At 44.5% G+C, this 20407-nt stretch overlaps 1 protein-coding gene across 1 annotated transcript in view; it reads left to right on the top strand.

The window, feature by feature from the left end:
- Positions 1-20407, top strand: part of MSH5 (mutS homolog 5) — a 1348607-nt gene that overhangs the window by 514781 nt on the left and 813419 nt on the right. The window contains exon 9 of the mRNA XM_086920580.1: positions 6630-6712. Within this exon, the coding sequence (XP_086776706.1) occupies positions 6630-6712 (83 nt within the window). The remainder of the gene's footprint in view (positions 1-6629; positions 6713-20407) is intronic.

Here is a 20407-nt window from a genome sequence, read left to right as displayed (position 1 = left end):
GTTCAGTTTCAAATTTCATCATAAAGATGTTAGCGTAGCTGGGAGCTCCCGGAAAACCCATGCTAGTTCCATTGGATTGCAAGAAAAAAAGGTCCTTCCATTGGAAGTAACTGTGAAACAGGCAAAACTGTAAGATTTCAAGAAGAAACACTCGATTTGCTCTAAGTTCATCTGTTCTCAATAGTGCCCATTCGATGGCCTCAATGCCTTATGAGTGAGGAATAGAAGTGTACAAGGCTACGACATCAACTGTACTTAGCCAGATCTCTTTCTCAGGTGGAATGTTGATGGAGGTGAGAATATTAAGCAAATGAGTAGTGTCTTGCACATAGGTATCACATGCTTTCACGATGGGTTGAAGAAAAGTGTCTAAGTATCTCCCGAGGGTATCGTGTATCGAATCACATCCTGAGACAATTGGTCTCAAAGGAGGGTCCCTCAAAGATTTGTGTATCTTCGGGAGCATGTACAGGCGAGGTCTGCGTGGAAACCTATTGAAAAGATATTCTTTTGTTTTGGACGTGATCCATTTCATTTCTACAGCTTTGTTGAGGATGCTATCAAGCACTTTCAAAAATTCATTGGTGGGATCCGCAGTCAAGGGAAGATATGTAGATGTGTCAGATAACATCGATTCAATTTTGTGTTCATAGTGATTTTTATCCATGACCACTAGAGCGCCACCTTTATCAGCCTGAGTGAAATGTAAGTCAGTGTTGTCTTGTAATGAACGTAATGCATCCTTTTCCCTTTTCGATAGATTTTGTTTGGATCGAGAAGTAGACGGTAATTTTGCAATGTCTTGTTTGGCTAGAGTCTCAAATAGATCTATGGGGTTATGTGAGATTGGTGGAATAAAAGAGCTTTTGGGTTTGAATTCTTGTAATTCTTGCAGGTTCTTGAGAGGAAACAGAGGAATCAAAAGAAAAGAAGAAATAACGTAGTCTTAATTTTCTCGTGAATCTAAACAGTTCAATCTGGGCTTTAAGATTCCTTGCTTGATTCGTTGGTACGAAAGAGCAACCTCTATTTAGTACCACCATTTGGGTTTGAGTAAGCTGTTTAGACAAAATATTTACAACTAATGTTTCTTCTTTCTGGACGGTTTTCCTGTGTCTGGAGCCTCTGCGAGTTTTTGTGGTGCAGTTTCTATGGGCGGTTCGTTTGCAGCTGGACTGGTGGATAAAAAATCCTTAGATGTTAACGGAGCGCCTTTAGCTGGATCACTTGTAGATGCTGTCGAGACAGGAGGTCTGGACATTTGAGTGTCGGTGATGGAGGCAACGCTTTCATCAGAGGACGCCGTATCCGATTTCTTTTGCCATGTTCTTTTTTGTGCATACACTTGAGCCCAGGAGTAGACCTCATCCAGTTTATGGGATTTGTTACCTCAATATATTTGAAGATTGTGATATTACAATTTCCTGGATTCTGTGACTACGAACATTGTCCATGGATAAAACATTTTGTTCATCATATAAATAATTCAATCAAGAAGAACAAAAACTACTTGGTTTCATTGTTTGATTTCCATTTATAGAATATTAAGTGTATTATTTTCGTTCTAAAGTTCGGACAAATTGACATTGTTCCAAAGTATTTGGGTTTACACTCCTTTGAGTGATTACGCTGTGCACGAGGCTACTTTGACACATGTCTAGTATTTTCCAGTATTTCACGGGCAGATTTGGCATCCGGATCCACGTTCTTTACACCTGACAGCATGGCTCCTGAGCAGCGAGAATTCATAAACCTTCCCATCTCAAATGAGATAAGAGAAGTTTTGTCTCAAGCTAGAGCCCCTTCCACTAACAAGACTTACAGTTTAAAATGGAAAAGATTTTGCATTTGGTGCCGGTAGGAGAGTGTGGACCCTTTCTCTTCTCAGCCTCATCAACTTCTACCATATCTCTTCTCCTTGGCTAAGGCAGTATTGGCTCATTCATCCATTAAAGTTCACTTGGCAGCAATCTCTCGCTACAGGCGCACTGCATCTGGACCTTCTCTCTGGTCATCCAGGATTATTAAGCAGTTTCTCAAGGGCTTGTTTTGAGTCTTTCCCCTGGTGAGGCCTCCGCTGCCCACATGGCATTTGAATTTGGTTCTCGCACAGCTCATGAAAAATCCCTTTGAACTGATTCATCGGGCAGACATGAACTTTCTTTGTTAGAAATTGTCTCTTCTTCTTGCTCTCACATCGGCAAGACACATTGGGGAATTGCAGGCTCTCACAATACAGTAACCTTTTCTCCAGTTCAAGAGAAGTACTGTGATTTTAAGAACTAATCCGAGGTTCATACCAATAGTGCCTTCAGACTTTCATCTCAATGAACCTGTGATTCTCAAGTCTTTCTTTCCTCACCCTTCCACACCAGCCGAGAGGTTGCTCCATTCTCTGGATGTGCAGCGGTGCTTGAAATTCTATTTAGATCGCACCAAAGTGTTTCGTAAATCTTCTCATTTTTTCATCACTTTTGGTGGTCCTCGCAAGGGCCTTCCACTGTCAAAGCAGAGTATTGCGAGATGGATCTCCAGTGCCATTCTATACTGCCACTCTACAGCGGGTAAGCCACTGGACAGCAGGATCAAGCTCACTCCCCAAGATCTGTGGCTTCCTCTACAGCTCTCTTCGCAGGATTACACATCAGAGACATTTGCAGAGCTGCGACTTGGAGCAGCGCGCACACCTTTACAAAGCATTACTGCTTGGAATCCTTGACACAGGAAGACACAGCTGTGGGCCAGACAGTCCTGAGGAACCTCTTTCACTGATTGGTGAGCTTTCTCTTCTATCCCTCCTTCCTATTTCTGCACATTTTGTATTTACTGTTAGTACGGATTGTTATTTCAATATGTGGTTTACTTATTCTCTTATGAAAGTACGGATACTGACATGTCTCTTTATTTATGTCACAAAATGTGCTTTATTGCTTACTGCTAGCTACTCTGATACAAGCTATGGGAATCTATGAAAGTTCCAATACTGGGGCAAGAAAACAAGTTACTTACCTGTAACTTTGGTTCCCAAGTATTGGTAACTTTCATAGATTCCCATGTACCCATCCTCCGCCCCTGGGAAAGCTCAGCCTTCAGCAGATGTGGTTACTGTTACACAACGGCTACGAAAATCTGAGGTGCTGAGGTTCCTTCAGGAGAGTTCTATGGGGTGAGGCTCTTCTGATTGGCTGATGCTTAGTTTTGGTCTCTTTTGCAAAAGAGGTGGATATGCTGCAGAAGGGAATGAGGCCTAGGCCTTTTTCTTTCTCTTTTGTACCTACTGCTATGTTATTTTTGTTACCGAGACTCCCATTCCGACGACAGGGAATCTATGAAAGTTACCAATACTGGGGAACCAAAGTTACAGGTAAGTAACTTGTTTTCTTCTCCTCGAAAGCCACGCACAATAGAGAGCTTAGATGTGTCTTCTGGGCCATCACTGGCAGGATGGGAGGATTCAGCCCTTGAATAGGCTGTGTCCTCCTTCCACATAAAGGGATGCATACTTCCTGTAGTTAGTAAGGAGCCAGGACAGGGAAGGCAGGATGCCTAGGGACTTCAAAGAGAAACCTCTAGAAGCTTCTCCCCTTCAAAAGAAGCCTGTGTATAATGATTGTACCCCAGACACCAACTCTTTAGTACACTTCTGGACCTGTGAATACTCTACCAGGAAGAAGGACTGCTCTACTGCTGAAACAACCGCCACTCTTCTACTGCTCTGAAGGATTGCTGGCCTGCTGTGCTGACCTGCTGCCCTCTTGCCTGGATGACAAGGACTGGACCTGCACCTAGGATTCCAAAGTGACTCCAAGGGCTAGTAGGCTGGCCTCCTAACTAGAGCCTTAGGGACAGAAAGCTCCAACAACCTTGTACCTAGCACTTTCTCTGCCATCTGTGAGTCCAATCCTGTCAAGTGGTGCCACTCTATGCCACTCTCATCCTGGACCCTTGGAAGTGGATCTGAAGGTTCCAGCAGAACTGACACATCTCCTCTGCTGTGCAGTGCAAACCAAGCGGAACCAAAGCATTGCCTCTGCCACAAGGATTGGCTCAGAGCAAGGTCTCTGCATCTATAGCGCAGTCCACATCCGTACCGCCGATGTGCGAAACGTAACCGACACAGGACCTTGCATTGCAAATCTTTAGTCGACAGCAACCTCGACAACAATGCAGGTTCTCGAAACGCAGCCTTGCACCTCTACGGAACTCACACATAGCCTCGACTGCACGGCGCATCCTCGATGTAAGACTTTGCCATCTCAAGCCCTCATCAATGGCATCCTTGAAGAAGCAGGACCATGCATTGCAGCTCCTCGGAACCGACACATGGCCTTGGCTGCACGCCGCATCCTTGACTTGCAATCTTGCAATGCTCCGCAACCAGGATTTAAGGTACCCTTGTTTAGCAGTCCTAACTGGGTACCTGTAGAGCTGGCCCGTGCTTCATTGCAGTTAGCCTTAACTTGTGACTTCCCCCTGGTCCAGCACGACCAGATGTCCACAGTTGAAACTTTATGCTTTTTTGTGCTATTTTCACTAAAATCTTTATAATTGCATATCTCTAGTTCTACGGATTGGATTTTTGTCATTTGGTCTTGTGTTATATTTTCTCTTTATTACTGCTTGAAGTGCCTCTAAGTTAAGACTAACTGTTCCGTGCCAAGCTACCGGAGGGTGGAGGACAAGTTAATTTGGGGTTTGCTTGTGCCTCACCCTGACAAAGATTGTGGTTGTTGCTTGAGTAGGGTTTTACCCCCCTCAACCAGTAACCCGACTTCTCACAGTAAGGTATAAAATGTCCCCTACTGGGGTACATTATATTTTATTTATTTATTTAATTTATAAAGCGCACTATCACCAAAATGGCTTCCTGGCGCTGACGGCTCAAATAAAGAACGGAAAAAGAGTGCACCAGTGCCAGTAGCCAACTAAGTTTTAGGAAATAACCAGGTTTTGAGTCTCCTTCTAAAGACAAGGAGATCACTAACTTGTCTTAGCTCCAAAGGGAGCTGATTCCAAAGTTTGGCAGCAGCGATCCCAAAGGACCTGCCCTAACTTTTCTGAATCTGGGAATCTTTACAAGTCTTGCCAAGGAAGATCGAAGGCTTCTCACAGGAGCGTACGACTCAAACTTTCTTTGCATAGACACAGGCCCCAGCCCATTCAAGGCTTTAAACATTATGCAGAGAGACTTGAACTGGACTCTCTGTCTCAGTGGAAGCCAATGCAATTCTGCCATGGCCGACGAGGAGACGGATCTTCTGGGCCACCCCAGTGCTAACTTGGCAGCGGTTGACTGAATCCTCTGCAACCTGTCAAGCAGGAATTTAGGAGACTCGAGAAACAAAGCGTTGCAATAATCAAGTCCACTAAGTATGGTACTGCGCACTAGATGGCAGCAGAGGAAGAATCTTCCGCAAAGATTTAATAATGGCCAGACAACAAGTCACAGTTATCATAACCTGGGCTTCCAAAGTGAGTTTATAGTTAAACATGATGCCTAGGTTGCAGACCTTCTTCACTGGTTGATCCATGGACGAGGTGGTGGCGGGCTAGAAGTTACTGGGCAAGACAGAGGGAATCCTGTCCCTAGGACAATAAAGCACCTCTGTCTTATCCGCGTTGACTTGTAGTAGTTCTCCTTCAACCAGAGCGTGGTATCACGCAGGCAGTTATGAAACACCTCTAACGGGGTTGACTGATCTCCCTCAAGGGAGAAAATCAACTGCGTGTCATCTGCATAATTAACAATGTTAATGTTATTCTCTTTTATGACAGCAATCAGGGGTTTCATGTAGATGTTAAATAAAATGGGGCTGATGGCCGAACCCTGTGGTACGCCATGAGAGATATTAGTATAGGCAGATTGAAAAGGGGGAGGGATACCGCTTGTTGTCTATCCAGTAAAAATGACTGGAACCACCTTAGAGCAGATCCCGTCACCTCCACCTCTCTAAGTCTATTCAGCAGAATCCCATGGTTGACCGTTTCGAAGGCAACAGACAGGTCGAGCAGAACCAAAACAGCTGCCTGCCCCTGTCTGCCCGCATCCGAAGTTCGTCCATTACGGTCACCAGAGCTGTTTCAGTGCCATGGGCCGGCCGGAAACCGAACTGAACCTCCTCCAGCAAGTTATGTTGTTCCAAAAACTTAGAAGGAGTGCTACTCACCACTCGCTCCACAATTTTAGCTGGAAAAGGCAGGAGAGAGATGGGCCTAAAGTTCTTAGGACACTCGGGGTCAAGCGAGGGCTTCTTTAGCAGGGGTGTCACCAGTGCTTGTTTCCACCGGACCGGGACTACACCACTAGATAGAGACTGGTTACAAATGAACCGAAGAGTAGAAAACAACTCTGCCTTAAATTCAATCCAAATTTTATGGGGCACAGGATCAAGAGAACACCCAGAAGGGACACCACAAGCCAACCTATTATAATGATGTGGAACCTCACCTCAGTCTTAAACTTCATGAAACTTCTCAGTGACTCGCAATCTACAGGTAGGCAAACTTTATTCCATGTTTAAAACTGATAAGAGAATTCTCCTAGATTTAAAAGACTAGTCCCATATCTATGTTTGTTTTAGTCTTAGAATAAAGGACTTTGTTGTTCACTTCCCTTTCTGTCTCTCCAGCGTCCTACAGATCTTTAAGACCGAGGCGCACCCATCCGTGTACAAGATGACGTCAGGGCTGAAGGAAGGCTTCAGTCTGTTTGGTAGGTTTCTCTCTCTGCATTAGCTGAGTTTGTCTTTATTCTGCTGTACACGTGTTGATTTTTAAAGGTGCTTTCCTTTTACACCGTCCCATCCTTTACTCTCCTCCAAGTTCAGGGCATTGGCCTAATGTTACGACAACTTTTTTTTCACTCTGTTAGTGAGCTCTTTCTTCCAAATGCACGGGGCAGACACCCTTAGAACATTTAACTTTGTTAACGTTATGTATTTCTTTGCTCATATGGCCTTTATATTTGTTTAAGATCGCAGAGATTATGGATACTTGGAATGGTGCACCATAGAACTTCTTATCCAGGAACAATTAACCAACGGTTGGCTTTATAGGATGTGCGCTTCTTTGATGTGGTTAGGGCCGAGGGGGCGGGGGGGGGGGGGGGGGGGGGGGGATGGAGGGGTGCGATCGGCTGTGACACCAGTCACTCGATAGGCCACTTTAAACGAGTGATTGTATGGTTCAGGAGCAAAATAAAAATCATTGATGACATCTGAAATGATACTGATGATATCACAGGTCGTTTATGACATCATCAATGGCATAATTGATGACGTTATTTTTGTGCACTTTATGAATTCAATATACAGATGACATTTTTTTCCAAGGCCTTGTTTGACAGCGTTTATCCTGACATCACCCCCACTACTGCAAACATGCTAACTGCATTGCTGACATCCTGCAGTGATTGGGTGCAGTACTTTGAGTTTTGAACTATGCTATTGTTTAGTTTAATCTTTCAGAACATCTTCCACTGATTCTCAGACTAGGCAGGTGTGCGCGTGCCAGTGCTTGTTCTCCGTCGGAAGTGAGCCGTGTCCATGTCCCGCCAGGACTTCCCAGCTCTCAGTGAATACTTCACTTACGATGGAGTTCAGTTTTCTGTGAAACGGTGCGCGTGGCTCAGAGGGAGAAAGGTGCACGATGGATGGATGTGCCTGCGTGGGCTGTATATACTGACTTTACCACCTTAGCAAGAAGAATAAAACGTAAACTCTGCCTGCGGGTGCGGAAGGCAACATGTGAATTTCAAACACCTCCTAATCGTGCTGGCCATCTGCCCGCATCTTGTGCAACCTGTAATCTCCCTTAGTAGCCCCGCCTTTATTAAGTGATCCCAGCGTTAGAGTATGTTCCTTACATCCCTAACTTTAGGTGCATAGAGAGCACAACATGTGCCAAGTACTCATCGTAGAAGCACTATGCTGAGGTCATAATCAATTTAGTCAGGGCTTTAAGTGGGATCAGGGCTTAAAGTGGACCGGGTCCTGCCGGTGCTCAGCACCGGCAGTTGTAAAAAGCAGGTGCTGACACGGGTCCCCGTCAGGCTCTTCATTTCTGCCCTCACCCTCAGGGTGAAAAAAACCGGTAAGTCTGCAGCAGTGCCACCCTTCACTGCCTGGGGTGCAACTTCAAAGAGACTCGTTATAGTTCTTTCAGTCTCATCATTTCAAAACGGAAGCATTTTCAATATTCTATAAACCGAAGCCATACTTTTGCTTATTTTTCTTATGCAACTAGCAACCATTGACAAAACCAATAGTACTGTCTTGTTGTAGGTGTAATGTTACTTGTATTATAAATCCAGATGCAATGATAGAAGCAACAAAATACCATTCAGGAGGCACACTGTGCTAAGAACAGGTTTTTAGCTTACGTGTTTTTAAGCCACGCCCCTAATTATATTGGCCACGCCCCTTTGATAGACCCCCTAGTTTTCATCCCACTTAAACCCCTGAGCGCGATGAAATAAGGGAGAGGGGGGTCTCAAAGGGGCGTGACAGGTGCAGCTAGGGGCGTGGCTTAAAATGCATAAGCTAAAAATCTGTGATTAGCATAGTTTGCTGCTTGTGTCATTGCATTCAGACATATAATACAAGTAACATTACACCTATGTTGTAAGAAACCAGGGATCATTTAAGTCATAAGATAATTTATTCATGGCCACATGGTCAGTGGGGCCACTGAACACACCCGCTCCAGCAGAGCAGCTCCAACCAACTGTGTTACAACAATCTTGTCACTAAGCAACAGGCACATTCTGGAAAATGACCTAACCCACAATAAATTAAAGGGATACATACTACCATACAATTAACAGGATACTAAACATCTTCCCTTCTTCCTAAAAAACCCCCCACCATAATACCAAAAAAAAAAAAGGAAAACAGTTAATACAATACCGCTATTTACAATCTGTATCTTGCACGTTTAACAATAACCCTAGAACTCCTTGTAGGACCGACTTGTCGGGAACCCACATCTCTGCAAGACGGATCAATGTTTTTACACACAGGAGTAAGTCCCTTAGTGCAAACTTTGACCACTATGTTCAGATTCCACCAATGACCTCCCAAAACCTTTACTGCATTCCCAACTATTTTAATAACTTTGACTGGATCACCAAACTTACTTTCTTCCTTCTTGGTATGAACGGGTGATCTAATCTTGATCACATCGCCTGCTTCGAGTGGAACTAGTTTGACTCCTTTTTTAGCATCATACCACTCCTTTTGTTTAACTTGACATGTTTTCTCTAACAATAGACATTAACTTTGAGACATCTGATTCTGACTTGATCCATTTTGACATCCATCCTGGTCTGAAATTGGTGTTGACCTTCCTTCCTCCCGCCAGTTCAAATGGAGATACCTTCGTGGAGAAATGAGGTGTTGTTCTGTAAAACCACACCATTCTATCCAAAGCTTTACGCACATCATGATTTCCTGATCTGGCCCACTTGACACATTCCCAGGTTCATCCCCTCCACAAGTCCATTCGTTTGAGGGTGATATAAGGAACTCCTCACATGCTTAACCCCCGAATCAACAAGAAAGGATTGGAATTCAGTGCTCACAAACTGTTTCCCGTTATCTGAGATTAAATCTTGAGGCAACTCTTGTCTCAACCACACCTCCCTTAATAACTCCACAACACTCTTAGCATTGACTTCTTTCACTAGCTTGACTTCTGGCCATTTGGACCCATAGTCCATGAGGACCAAGACAAACCTGAAACCCCCAGGGAGAATATCATAGGCTCCCATGATATAAATTCCCAGTATAATCCACGGTCCTTGTGGACACTCAGTAGGCATTAAAGGAGGATTTGATACCATGAGGTTTTTGTCCGCAGATCCACACACACAACAGCTAGAAACCATGTCCTCAATTTCAGTGTCCATGCCCGGCCACCAATAGGAGTCCCGAATGCGTCATTTGTGAAGTGTGGATCCGAGATGCCCTTCATGAGCCCTTCGAACAATACTATTACAGTAAACATGTGGAGGAACCAACTTGTCAACTCTCAAAAGTAAACCGTCTTCAAGAGAAAGTTCGCTTTCCACCTTCCAGAATGGTTGAATAAGCGATTATAGAGCCTTTTCTCTGGGCCACCCATTCCTCACAAATGAACACACTTCCTGTAACACACAATCGCTTTCAAAAGCCTGCATCCATTCATTTTCTAAACAAAGATTCAGCTTTGGTGTTTCCAAAATCGCCACCAAACAATCATCACAATCTTCACCAGTCAAATCAACAAGCTTGTCTACCTCTTGTTCATCCAACTCAACCGGGAAACTGGACAGGAAATCATTTCTCCCATTTTTCCTTCCTGAGATGTGCCTCAATTCAATTGATATTGGAGAAGTCTAGTGACCATCCGTAATATCCTAGGTGTACAGCTCTTGCTCATGCTGCCACCCAGAATACTCACCAGAGGTTTCTGATCTGTCTGCAGAAGGAAACGTTTTTACCAAATGTACGGGCGAAATTTCTCGATCTCCAACTGCATGCTAAAAGCTCTTTCTCGATAACAGAATACTGTAGTCCAGCTGCTCTTAACACTCTGGAAGCAAAACTCACAGTAAGCTCAACCCCACCTTCCACTTGTGTCAATGTGGCCCCCAATCCCACCTGACTGGCATCCACAGTAACACAGGAAGGGAGACTGATCAAAAGGCTTAAGAGCAGCACTGTCTCTAACGTAGATTTGACTTGATTAATTAAGGGCTGATGCACATACATCACACCACTCAAACCTCGCACCCTTTTTAAGGAGACTACTGATGGGTCGCACAGTGGATGCAAAATTTAGAATACATCTAGAGTTGTACTCACATAAACTAAGCAGAGATTTCACACCTATCTTGTCCACAGGTGCAGCAACGTTAAAAAAAGCTTCTAACAACCCTGGCCTGGGACTGACTCCATCTTGCAAATCACGTCTTAGATATTCTACTCTTGTGCACAAAAGTTTACATTTTCCTGCCTTCAATATCACAACGTGCTCCTAAAACAGACTTACAACTTTATGAAGAACCTCATTATGGGAATTAGCATCTTGGCAAATATGAGAACGTCGTCATGGAAGACCAGAACACCGTCCATATTTTTTAGAATATTACCCATGATTCTCTGAAACACTGAAGACACCGATGCCACTCCAAATGGCATGCGGCAATAACAAAAAGTTCCTAGGGGTGAAACAAAAGCAGTAAGATGACGGGACGCATGATGCAGTTCCTCCTGGGGGTATGCCCTGGCCAGATGAAGTTTGGTAAAAACCTTTGCTTGTAGAAAAACATAGGGCCGATGTTGACCAAGAACCTTTTTAAGTATTGCCCGGCGCTAACCGCCTCTCATACCACTCGAATCTATCAAACAAGAGGCAGGCGCTGGAGACTGGAAGGCACGAAACAGAAGTTTTATTCCGACGGAGCAGAACACGTCAACTCAGACAACAGGGTATCTTCTCGAGGTGCTCTAACCGCATCTCTGAGGCCTGGCCTCTTATACACAGGTTTATGGCTTTATTGCATGAAACACATCTTTGTCAATACTTTGATGTACGGAAAGACATCCTCGGAATCCCCGCTACAAGCCCGTTCCCACACACATTTACAGTAGAAGTCCCCACCCCGGTCACAACAGGTGACGATTGCCACGCAGCTGGGCATTCCGCCGATTCCCGGAATGCATGTGGTTGATCGGATCTCATGGGGTGGGGGCTTTCATCAGTTGTGGATCCTTTGATGGGGGAAGCTTCCTACTGTATGGGGGCAATAAACAGAATCCGCAGGGTCAGGTGGTGGCCTGGGAACGAGCAGGACAATCGGGCACAGAGGAAAGGGGGTTTTATCAAAGGGATACGGGATCATGAAAGGGATGGAGGGAGGTGTTGAGTTGGGAACAGGATGGGGTTCCGAGGCAGGGTTGCGCTGAAGAGGGGTTTATGGCCCGAGCATGTGAGAGCGGGGGCTATCAGCGTGCGGGGAATGTGTGCGAGGTTAGGGTAGAGAGAGAGACACGCTGGCTATCGGCAGTGGGCAGAGAGGCCATGGCATTTAAAATGGCTGCCACTTACGTGCACCGATGGGCCTAAAATACGACAAGATGGCGCCGATAATGTTAATGTCGCAAACTAGATTTTAACATGCTCCCTTAGTAGACACAAACAAATCACTGATTTTGGCCAGTGGATGCAAGTCCACCCAAATCTTTGTTGAGTGACCTAAAATTAACACTGACTCGAAGCTCCCCACCCCTTTTCCGGGCCACCACTAAGGGAGAAAGACACAAGGAGGACTCCGTAGGTTTATGATGCCCTTCGCACAATTTTTTTTTAACTTCTTCTACAAATCCTCCCTAACACTAAAGGGTACTCCCCTGAGTTTTTGTGTTGCAGGCACTGCCCCATCTTTAACATTGATCTTGTCTGAACACACCCGCTCAAGCAGAGCAGCTCCAACCAACTGTGTTACAACATTCTTATTGTCACTAAGCAACACGTACTTTCTGGAAATTGACTTAACCCACACTAAAATAAAGGGATACATACTAACATACAATTTACAGGATACTACAACAAGCCAGTACTATTAGCTTTGCCAGTGGTTGTTAGTTGCATTAGATACATAAGCAAGAACTATGGCTTCTTTGTATAGAATATTGAAAATGCTTTGGTTCTGAATTTATGAGACTAAAAAGAACTATAATGAAGCTACTCCAAAGGCAGTGAAAGGTGGTATTGCTTCAGAGGTAAGATTTTTTTGTCATCCCGAGGGTGAGGGCAAAAATAGAGAGCCCGATAGGGACCCATATCCGCACCTACTTTTTATAACTGTTGGTGCTGAGCACCGGCTGGACCCGGCCCACTTAAGGCCCTGTATTTGGTGTCTTTTTGCAACTGGACCTTCATTCTGGCAAGCAACTGTGATCAACTCAGTCCCACCTTTCACAGAAGGCTCCCAGAACGATTGTCTCATTAAATAAGTATGAGGCAGGTCCTTTTATGAACATTTCACTGCGGCTGAAAATGTAGGATTGATGCAGTGGCGTAACGAAACTTGAGGGGGCCCCCCTGCAAAACACATGGAGGGGGCCCCCCCCCCCAGCCCACCACCTACCACTTTGCCCCACCGCCCAAAAATCTGGCATATTTTGATTTGAAACCTCCAACATTTAAATGAAATGCCTCCATATTGTCTTTCTCAAAGATCTAATGAGAAAGCGGGAAACCATCTTTACTTATAAGCTATGCCGTTTGTAACATTAATGTCAAAAGCAGATTATTTAACTGAGGCAGCAATCAGAACAATGCCAATGAGAGATCCTATTGTCTCAGGAACTGCAACAATCAGAACAATGCCAAAGACCGGTCCGATTGTCTCAGGAACTGCCTACGGCTGATGAACAAAGACCAACAACGAATAGTCTGAATTAGAATTGACATTAATGGACAATAACATGAAACTTTGAAAGACAAACCCAAATCAACAATTCCATAAAAACTCGACTGACAATATACATGAGGAGAACACAAGATATAACTCAGTATCCTGCGAAAGGCAAGACAAATAGACTGGTGAATTATCTGAATGCCACACACTAGCGACTGTCAAGGGTTGTGCATGATAACATGAACTGATGAAGCAATTTCAATTTCTACCACCATGTCTTTATTAGTAAACATTACAAAACAGGCAGGCAAACAAGGTTAAGGAAGAAAACTGTTTGGATGCTTCAGAACATTGATGCAGATGTTTGTCTGTTTTAATGTAGAACAGAGCGGGTTTTATCAGGGGGCCTCTGGAAGTCTGGGGCCCTGGGCCGAAGCCCACTTTGCCCACGTCAAAAAAGTATCTGGGTGGCATCTGACAGTCTTTTAGGCGTGCCCTCCCTCCTCCTTTTCCACTACTCACCAACAATGCACCTCAACTCTCTGTAGCACCTTTCTGAAAAACATTAGATTTTTTTTTATAGCGCTACACATAGTGTACTCACACTCAGTTCTGTGATCTACATGGTACACGTTCTTTGTAGCAGGCATATTAACCCTCTGCGCTTTGTGGGTGGTAGGCGTGCCCATGGGAGTGCACGTTAGTGATGCGAAAGTGTGAGAGTAGGGTAAGAGAAGTGACTGCAAGGTGAGTGAGGTGACCATAAGAATTTGGGTGCGGATGTACGTGCAGAGTGGGACGAAACAATCATGGTTAGTGATCGACTTGTCTGAGTGAGATTGCAGATTGAGCAGTGAGAGGGACAGCTGAGTGAAGTGTGACATGAGTGCAGGGTGAGTAGGGTGCTCGTGTGACTGCAGGGTCAGGTACACGGTGAACAATGCAAGTGCATTTGGAGTGCAGAGCGATCCCTATGAGTGCAGGGTGAGCGGGTGAATGGTGGGAGTGCATGGTGATCAGTGAGTGCATTGTGATTGCTGTGAGTGCAGGTGAGCGTAAAAGTGAAGGGCAAGAACGGGGAGTGAGTTGTCTGAATGCAGGGTGCCTTCCCAGACGCTTGAAGTAACTCAGCATGTTATTGATGGTGGCGTAGAGTTTTCAGATATATATGTTAAACTATTGCTATTATGGCATTAATCGGGGATCGAGGGTGAAGGTTATAAATCATGTGCTGATCCTGCAACAAACTTTCAGTCTTGTGATTAGGGTCACCAGCTCATTATTTTGATGTCCCAGATGGGACAAAAATAAGCAGTCACCTAAAGCCGTATTTTCAGCACTTATTTCTTCATATTTCGAACAACAAAATTGAATAGAAAGCACTTTTAATAGGGTTCTAGGGCTGCCTGAATGATCCAGGATTGATAATTAAAGTGAAGACAGAAAATTCACATTACAAATCAACACATACTTTATTTATAACCCTATTTAGTGTCAAGACAAGGTCTTTACAGGCTCTTTAAACAACACATGGCTGGCATTTTTCTTTTGGCAACCTTACTTCATATTCCTTTTCATGAAATGCATTCTGACAGTAGGACAGTAAATGTAACATTCAAATGTATGGAATAGGCAGAGTGGGGGCCCAGGGGGTACTGGAACCAGAAAAAAGTAAGCCTTGGTAACCAGTTTACAAAGGTATGTAAATATGCAAATAGTCTCTGTCCTCAAGGCAGTTGCCTTCAACCCCCTTGCTGCTGGGCCTTGAAGCTCAGGTCACCTGCACCCACCGAACATGACACGCACCATTTAATTTATGAGGCAGGACTGTTATGAGCAACTCACAGGTGCAACCGAGGCCGGTGAGAGAGTGTAGTGCTGCCTGTGTGTGCTACAGCGATGATGGACCCCTGGAGGGTGGAACACGGGGGCTGCGCCAGGCATAGCTGCCAAGGTTTCAGATTGCCATGTGTGACATTTTCATAATTTCAGTGTAATTATGAGTTATATTTCAACGACTCTGAGTGACATTTTCTTGCATGCTAAATTATGCAATGTAGATGATCAAAACATAAATATCAGAAATTACATTCATTTGAGCAAGAAGAAACTTGGAGAAGATCTTAAAACACCATAAATGGTGCAAAGCACCAGAAATGGAAGGGAACTCAGTCATGGAATGGCATAGTATAGCCTCTCATTGTATAGTAGATGGTCATGTACTGTGCATGTCCTTCCCTTCCACAGAGGCCAATGGTACATTTTGAAGCCGTGCCATCCTTGAAGACGCACAACTGCAGGACATAGAAACTGCACCGCAATACACAGGGCGCAGTGCTGGCAACGTAGAACCACCTACATTAAAAAAAACATACCTAAACCTCATGCCAGGAAACAGAAATCAAAGGTCTTTGCCAACCTACAGGTTGGAAATGTGTTTTGTCAAAAGCTGTTAGGAGTGTTTTATAACATAGGGCAGCTGGGGACACGGTTTAAGAACATGACATGGCTTGTGGTACATATGATGACCAGTATGGAAACCCCCATGTTGTATGTGGGGGTAAAAGGAATATTTAAAACACCTTCTGATACTTAATCTGCACATTCCCATGTGCTGTTATGTAATACAAGATGGCTGCCTGCTGCAGAGGCGCCCCTAAAATTGCCAGCCATTGCCCACACTGGGCCCCCTCGCTGCCAGCAATCAATCAGGCGAGCACCAGGACTCCAGTGCCTCTCTGTCCACATGGGACCCAACCCAACAGGATGTGATACAGGTCCAACATGAATAATTACAACACACGGATCCATCTTAGCTCCCTAAGTATGACACTGACTCACGTACGGACAGGCACCATGCTGCATTATCCTCAGGCTGAGGCAGTATCTGTGCAGTAATCTCACAGCAAAACCAACAGCTAATATGACTGTCAGAAGAGACCCACCTGTTTTAAATTACCCCCAAGATACAAAGAAGCACGGCCGCCAGAAAGCCAGCTGCATTTGCCAACAAGCGCTTGCAATAATGCGCGCACGTACCTGCGGCATTGCTGTCAAGTTTTTAAGATTGCTGATGTGCGACATTTCAATTGCGATTGCAATCGCAGAGCCTACCTAGACACCAAAGGCATGCATTAGGCACAAGTGGTCTCAGAAGTGTAAGATTGTGCACATAACATTCCCAACTTTCAAGGTTGTAGTGAATCAGGTAAAACATCAGAATTGTCACAATGCACATGCCTCGATCTATGTATGCTGTAAGGTATGTTTCTTTGGTGACTACGCGGCCGCCCATTATTTCTAGTCTGGAAGCCTATATTATGCTCTCAACTTTGATTATGGTTGCGGCTTGTGCACCGTCACATGGCTGCAATAAATCACAATTTTTTAATTTTGATTTAATGCAGCAACGCGACGGTGTGCAAGATGCAACCACCCATACCTGCCAAGGTTTCAGACTGCTATGTGTGACATTTTCATAATTTCAGTGGCGTTATGAGTGACATTCAACGACTATGAGTGGCACTTCTATGCGAGAAAAATCAAGCAATGAAGACGAGAGAAACATACAATTATCAGAAAAGCACCAGAAATAGAAGGGAACTAACCTAGTGCCCCTGTAATCTGATCGGTCAGTGGGCAAGGACACTCGGCATCGGGCAAGGCTCAGGAGAGTGAGGCTGAGGAGCACATAGGTTACAGCCAGCCAGGGCGCCAATTGCTGCTCTCAAGCCTGCTAATATTGGAGGAATGCTTAATCAACAGTGGTCATTAAGACAGGAGATAATTCAATTTAATTGTATGACTTTGGCCATTGCAGAAGAGCACTCCACTTGCTGTCAACGGTACGTATATTATTATATCCCATGCCGGCTTATTTGTTTGCTGACACCACCAATGACAAATTCCGCCACGGACTCCCTCACTACCATGCTTTAACAGTGCCTCTCAAGTCTCCATAGCCACTCTTTTGCTGAGATGCATTTAATTAGGTTTATAGTGCTACTCATACCAGTGTAGGGTGTCAGAGCACTCTACATCACAAACACATTGCACAGAAACAATCAAAATGTATAGGAATGGTACATATGATAGAGGATAGAGGACTACAAGGGGTAAGAGCCACATGTCATCCATACTGATACAGTATAGTTTAAGAGTGCTTGGTCTGGCACAAACTCAGAATTTAAAACGTAACACCGTGGTTAGGCAGTTCTCTTTAATAATAAGAACAGATTTTTTTTTTACAAAATGAACCCTTTTTGCAATATTCTAATAATGAAAGGCTGGGGGGGAATCATAGCACTCTTTTCTATACCTTGCAGTTTTGCATGCAGGTCTTCTACGACAGTTAATTGCTCCCTGGGATTTTAACTTAAACACTCACTGCAAGTAAACAAAAGGAATTCTCGAACAAAGCACTTACCTATTTACATGATATGCTCTCCTGACCTGCATTCAACACATACTTTGCAGTCGGCATATTAACTCTCTGCTCTACTTGATAATCAACCAGAATTTCCACTAGACAACATTCAGATCTTTGTGACATTTTTATTGTTGTATAAAAATGTATGGAGGAAAGGAAGACGTAACAGATGCTAACAGACCGGAAAAGGGGAACAGTGCCCCGAGGAAAAAGCTTAGACTGGAAAATATAAAGCTTTACCGGAGGCAGGAGCTGAAAGAAACCGCGGTGTAGTCAGGATAGGTGCCACATCCTCGCACTGGAGCAATCAACATGGTCTTCGTCTCCACTCAGCAGAACGGTCGGAACCGGGGCCTATATGAACTTTTAATTGTATTGATGTATTCCCGGCCGCCTGCCGGCCCTGCCCCACGATGCATCCCTGCGGGCATCAGAAGAGAAGACAGGGCAATAATGCAAAGCTAGCCAGAGGCTATAAAGAATTAAATGATGACCTGCGCCCACGCGGTCCCTCTCGGTAATGTCTGGCCGCACCGTGCAGCCTCGCCTCACCAGACACGCACTTTCAATTGCGCGCCACCCTAAGGGTGAAAAACGCGCAGCCGCAGACCCGGAGACATCTGCGGCTGCGCAGAATTGAAAGTTATTTATTTTCTCATGTCTGGGCCGTTGGTGCGTCCGTAGTGTAAGCTCATATTTCGAGCCAGTGTGCAATGTGCTCAGGGGGCCCCCTGGACCTCGGGGGCCCCCCCGCACTGCATGGGCTGCGGGGGCCTTTGTTACGCCCCTGGATTGATGACTTGTGAGTGAGAGCAGACTTTAACTCCTGCATTCTCTTTCCATGAATGGCAACTTGTTTTAAAACGCGGCACCTGTCGCCTTAAGGAGCAGGAACTGCCTAAAAAACGGACAGTTTGTATTCAGGGAATGGCATTGGGAGGAGCATGAAGTCGCCCTCTGGGTAGCTCTGTGCCCCCCATCTGTTTTAGCCTCCACCTTGTGAATGCGGCCTCCATTACTAGGCAGGTTCGGGTCTTGGGAACTGATGCTGCTGTGTGACTACAAATGCAGTCCCAAACTAAAGGTGGGAGTTGGAACGGAGAGGGGGTTCCCCTAACGCATATCCTTTCCTTTGCAATTCACTTTGGGTTGCAGAAGGCACTTTTTAAAAAACTCCGAATGACTTTTCGATTCAAAATGTATCTGTAGGACAGGGACAAACAGTTTTGCAATTTCAAAGACTGCAATTTTGAAAAATGCAGACTTTGAATCAAGGAAATAGTTTCATACATCAGGCCTCCTCATATTGTCCAAGCACAGTGAAAGAAATTAAAGAAATGAATCCGTTTCCACCTTATTAAGTGTGTAGAGTGTTGGGTTATCGCCAACCTTTTTAGGTCCCTTTAGGTCCTAGACCTTTTATATTTACACACACACACACACACACACACACGCGCGCGCGCGCGCACACACACACACGCACACTCTTTCTCACATACTTCTAGGGGCTCTCAGTCGACCCTCTTCATCCTTTGGTCTTAGATTTTTCATGTGTCATTCACATTTTTGTATCACTCACTACAGCATGGGGCAATCAAGGGGTGAACCAACTTCAACCACTGGCCGACTTCGCTGTAAATCACGGCATATTGCCTTGCATAAGGAACACATCCGCACACAGAGTAGTTCCATTCAGTGCTAGGGTCAGTGTGTGTTGTTTTACTCCAATTTGTTTATCATTTGTTTCCGCTTAGCAGCTCCTTCTCCTGGGCCATCTCTCCCTTTGCTGCCGTCACTATCTCCCACTATTTCATGCTATATCTTTCAGTGAACTCTGTCTTGTCTGTGTCCAGGTCCTTTCACTCATACTTGTATTTGTCGGCGGTCTGTGTGTTGTAAATCTATATAATAATTTGTATGATATTCACGATGCTGTAGAGAGACCTGCTGTTTTTGTTGATCGATCACATTATAAATTAACTTCTGTTTCGGGAACAGAGGTTACGTTTTCTGCCACCGACCAACATGTTAGTAATTAGCGCCCTCTAATGGAAAATGTTAGATCACTGAAGCAGCAATCTCAGTGCAGCTCAACTCCCATTTGCTACACGCAAGCTTTGTACACAGTGTGTGATTTGCTGTGAGAGTTTTTAAAAATATATATATTGTTTATTAGTCAAATAAAACCATAAACATAGCACAATATACAATACCAAACAATAAGAAGAAAGCATACAAATACATCATAGATCTCCTTCACCATAAAGCCTCATATTTATGGGCCTTTATATTTTGTTTCAGCCCTTCCTGTCTATTGAAATAAAAAGGTACCAAGATAGGAAATAAAAAGTCTTTGAATTGCTTGATCAAGCCCTAGCAGATTTGTAGTACTGCCAATTAAAGTCCTCCTAAAAACACCGCCATAGGAGTAAAAGTGCTTAAGTGCAAATTCAAGCAGCGATATTAGGGGCTATGCTAAGTGGCCAGTGGTTTTCAGTCAAATATGGTACCCAAGTTAGAGACTCTGCTTCAAAAAAGCCAATGTGTAAGACGGAAGTGGCAGGTTAAATAAA

Source organism: Lissotriton vulgaris, chromosome 5, assembly GCF_964263255.1.
Source record: "Lissotriton vulgaris chromosome 5, aLisVul1.2, whole genome shotgun sequence".
NCBI lineage: Eukaryota > Metazoa > Chordata > Amphibia > Caudata > Salamandridae > Lissotriton > Lissotriton vulgaris.
The sequence above is the reverse complement of the archived record's forward strand: the minus strand, read 5'-3'. Positions and strand labels throughout refer to the sequence as shown.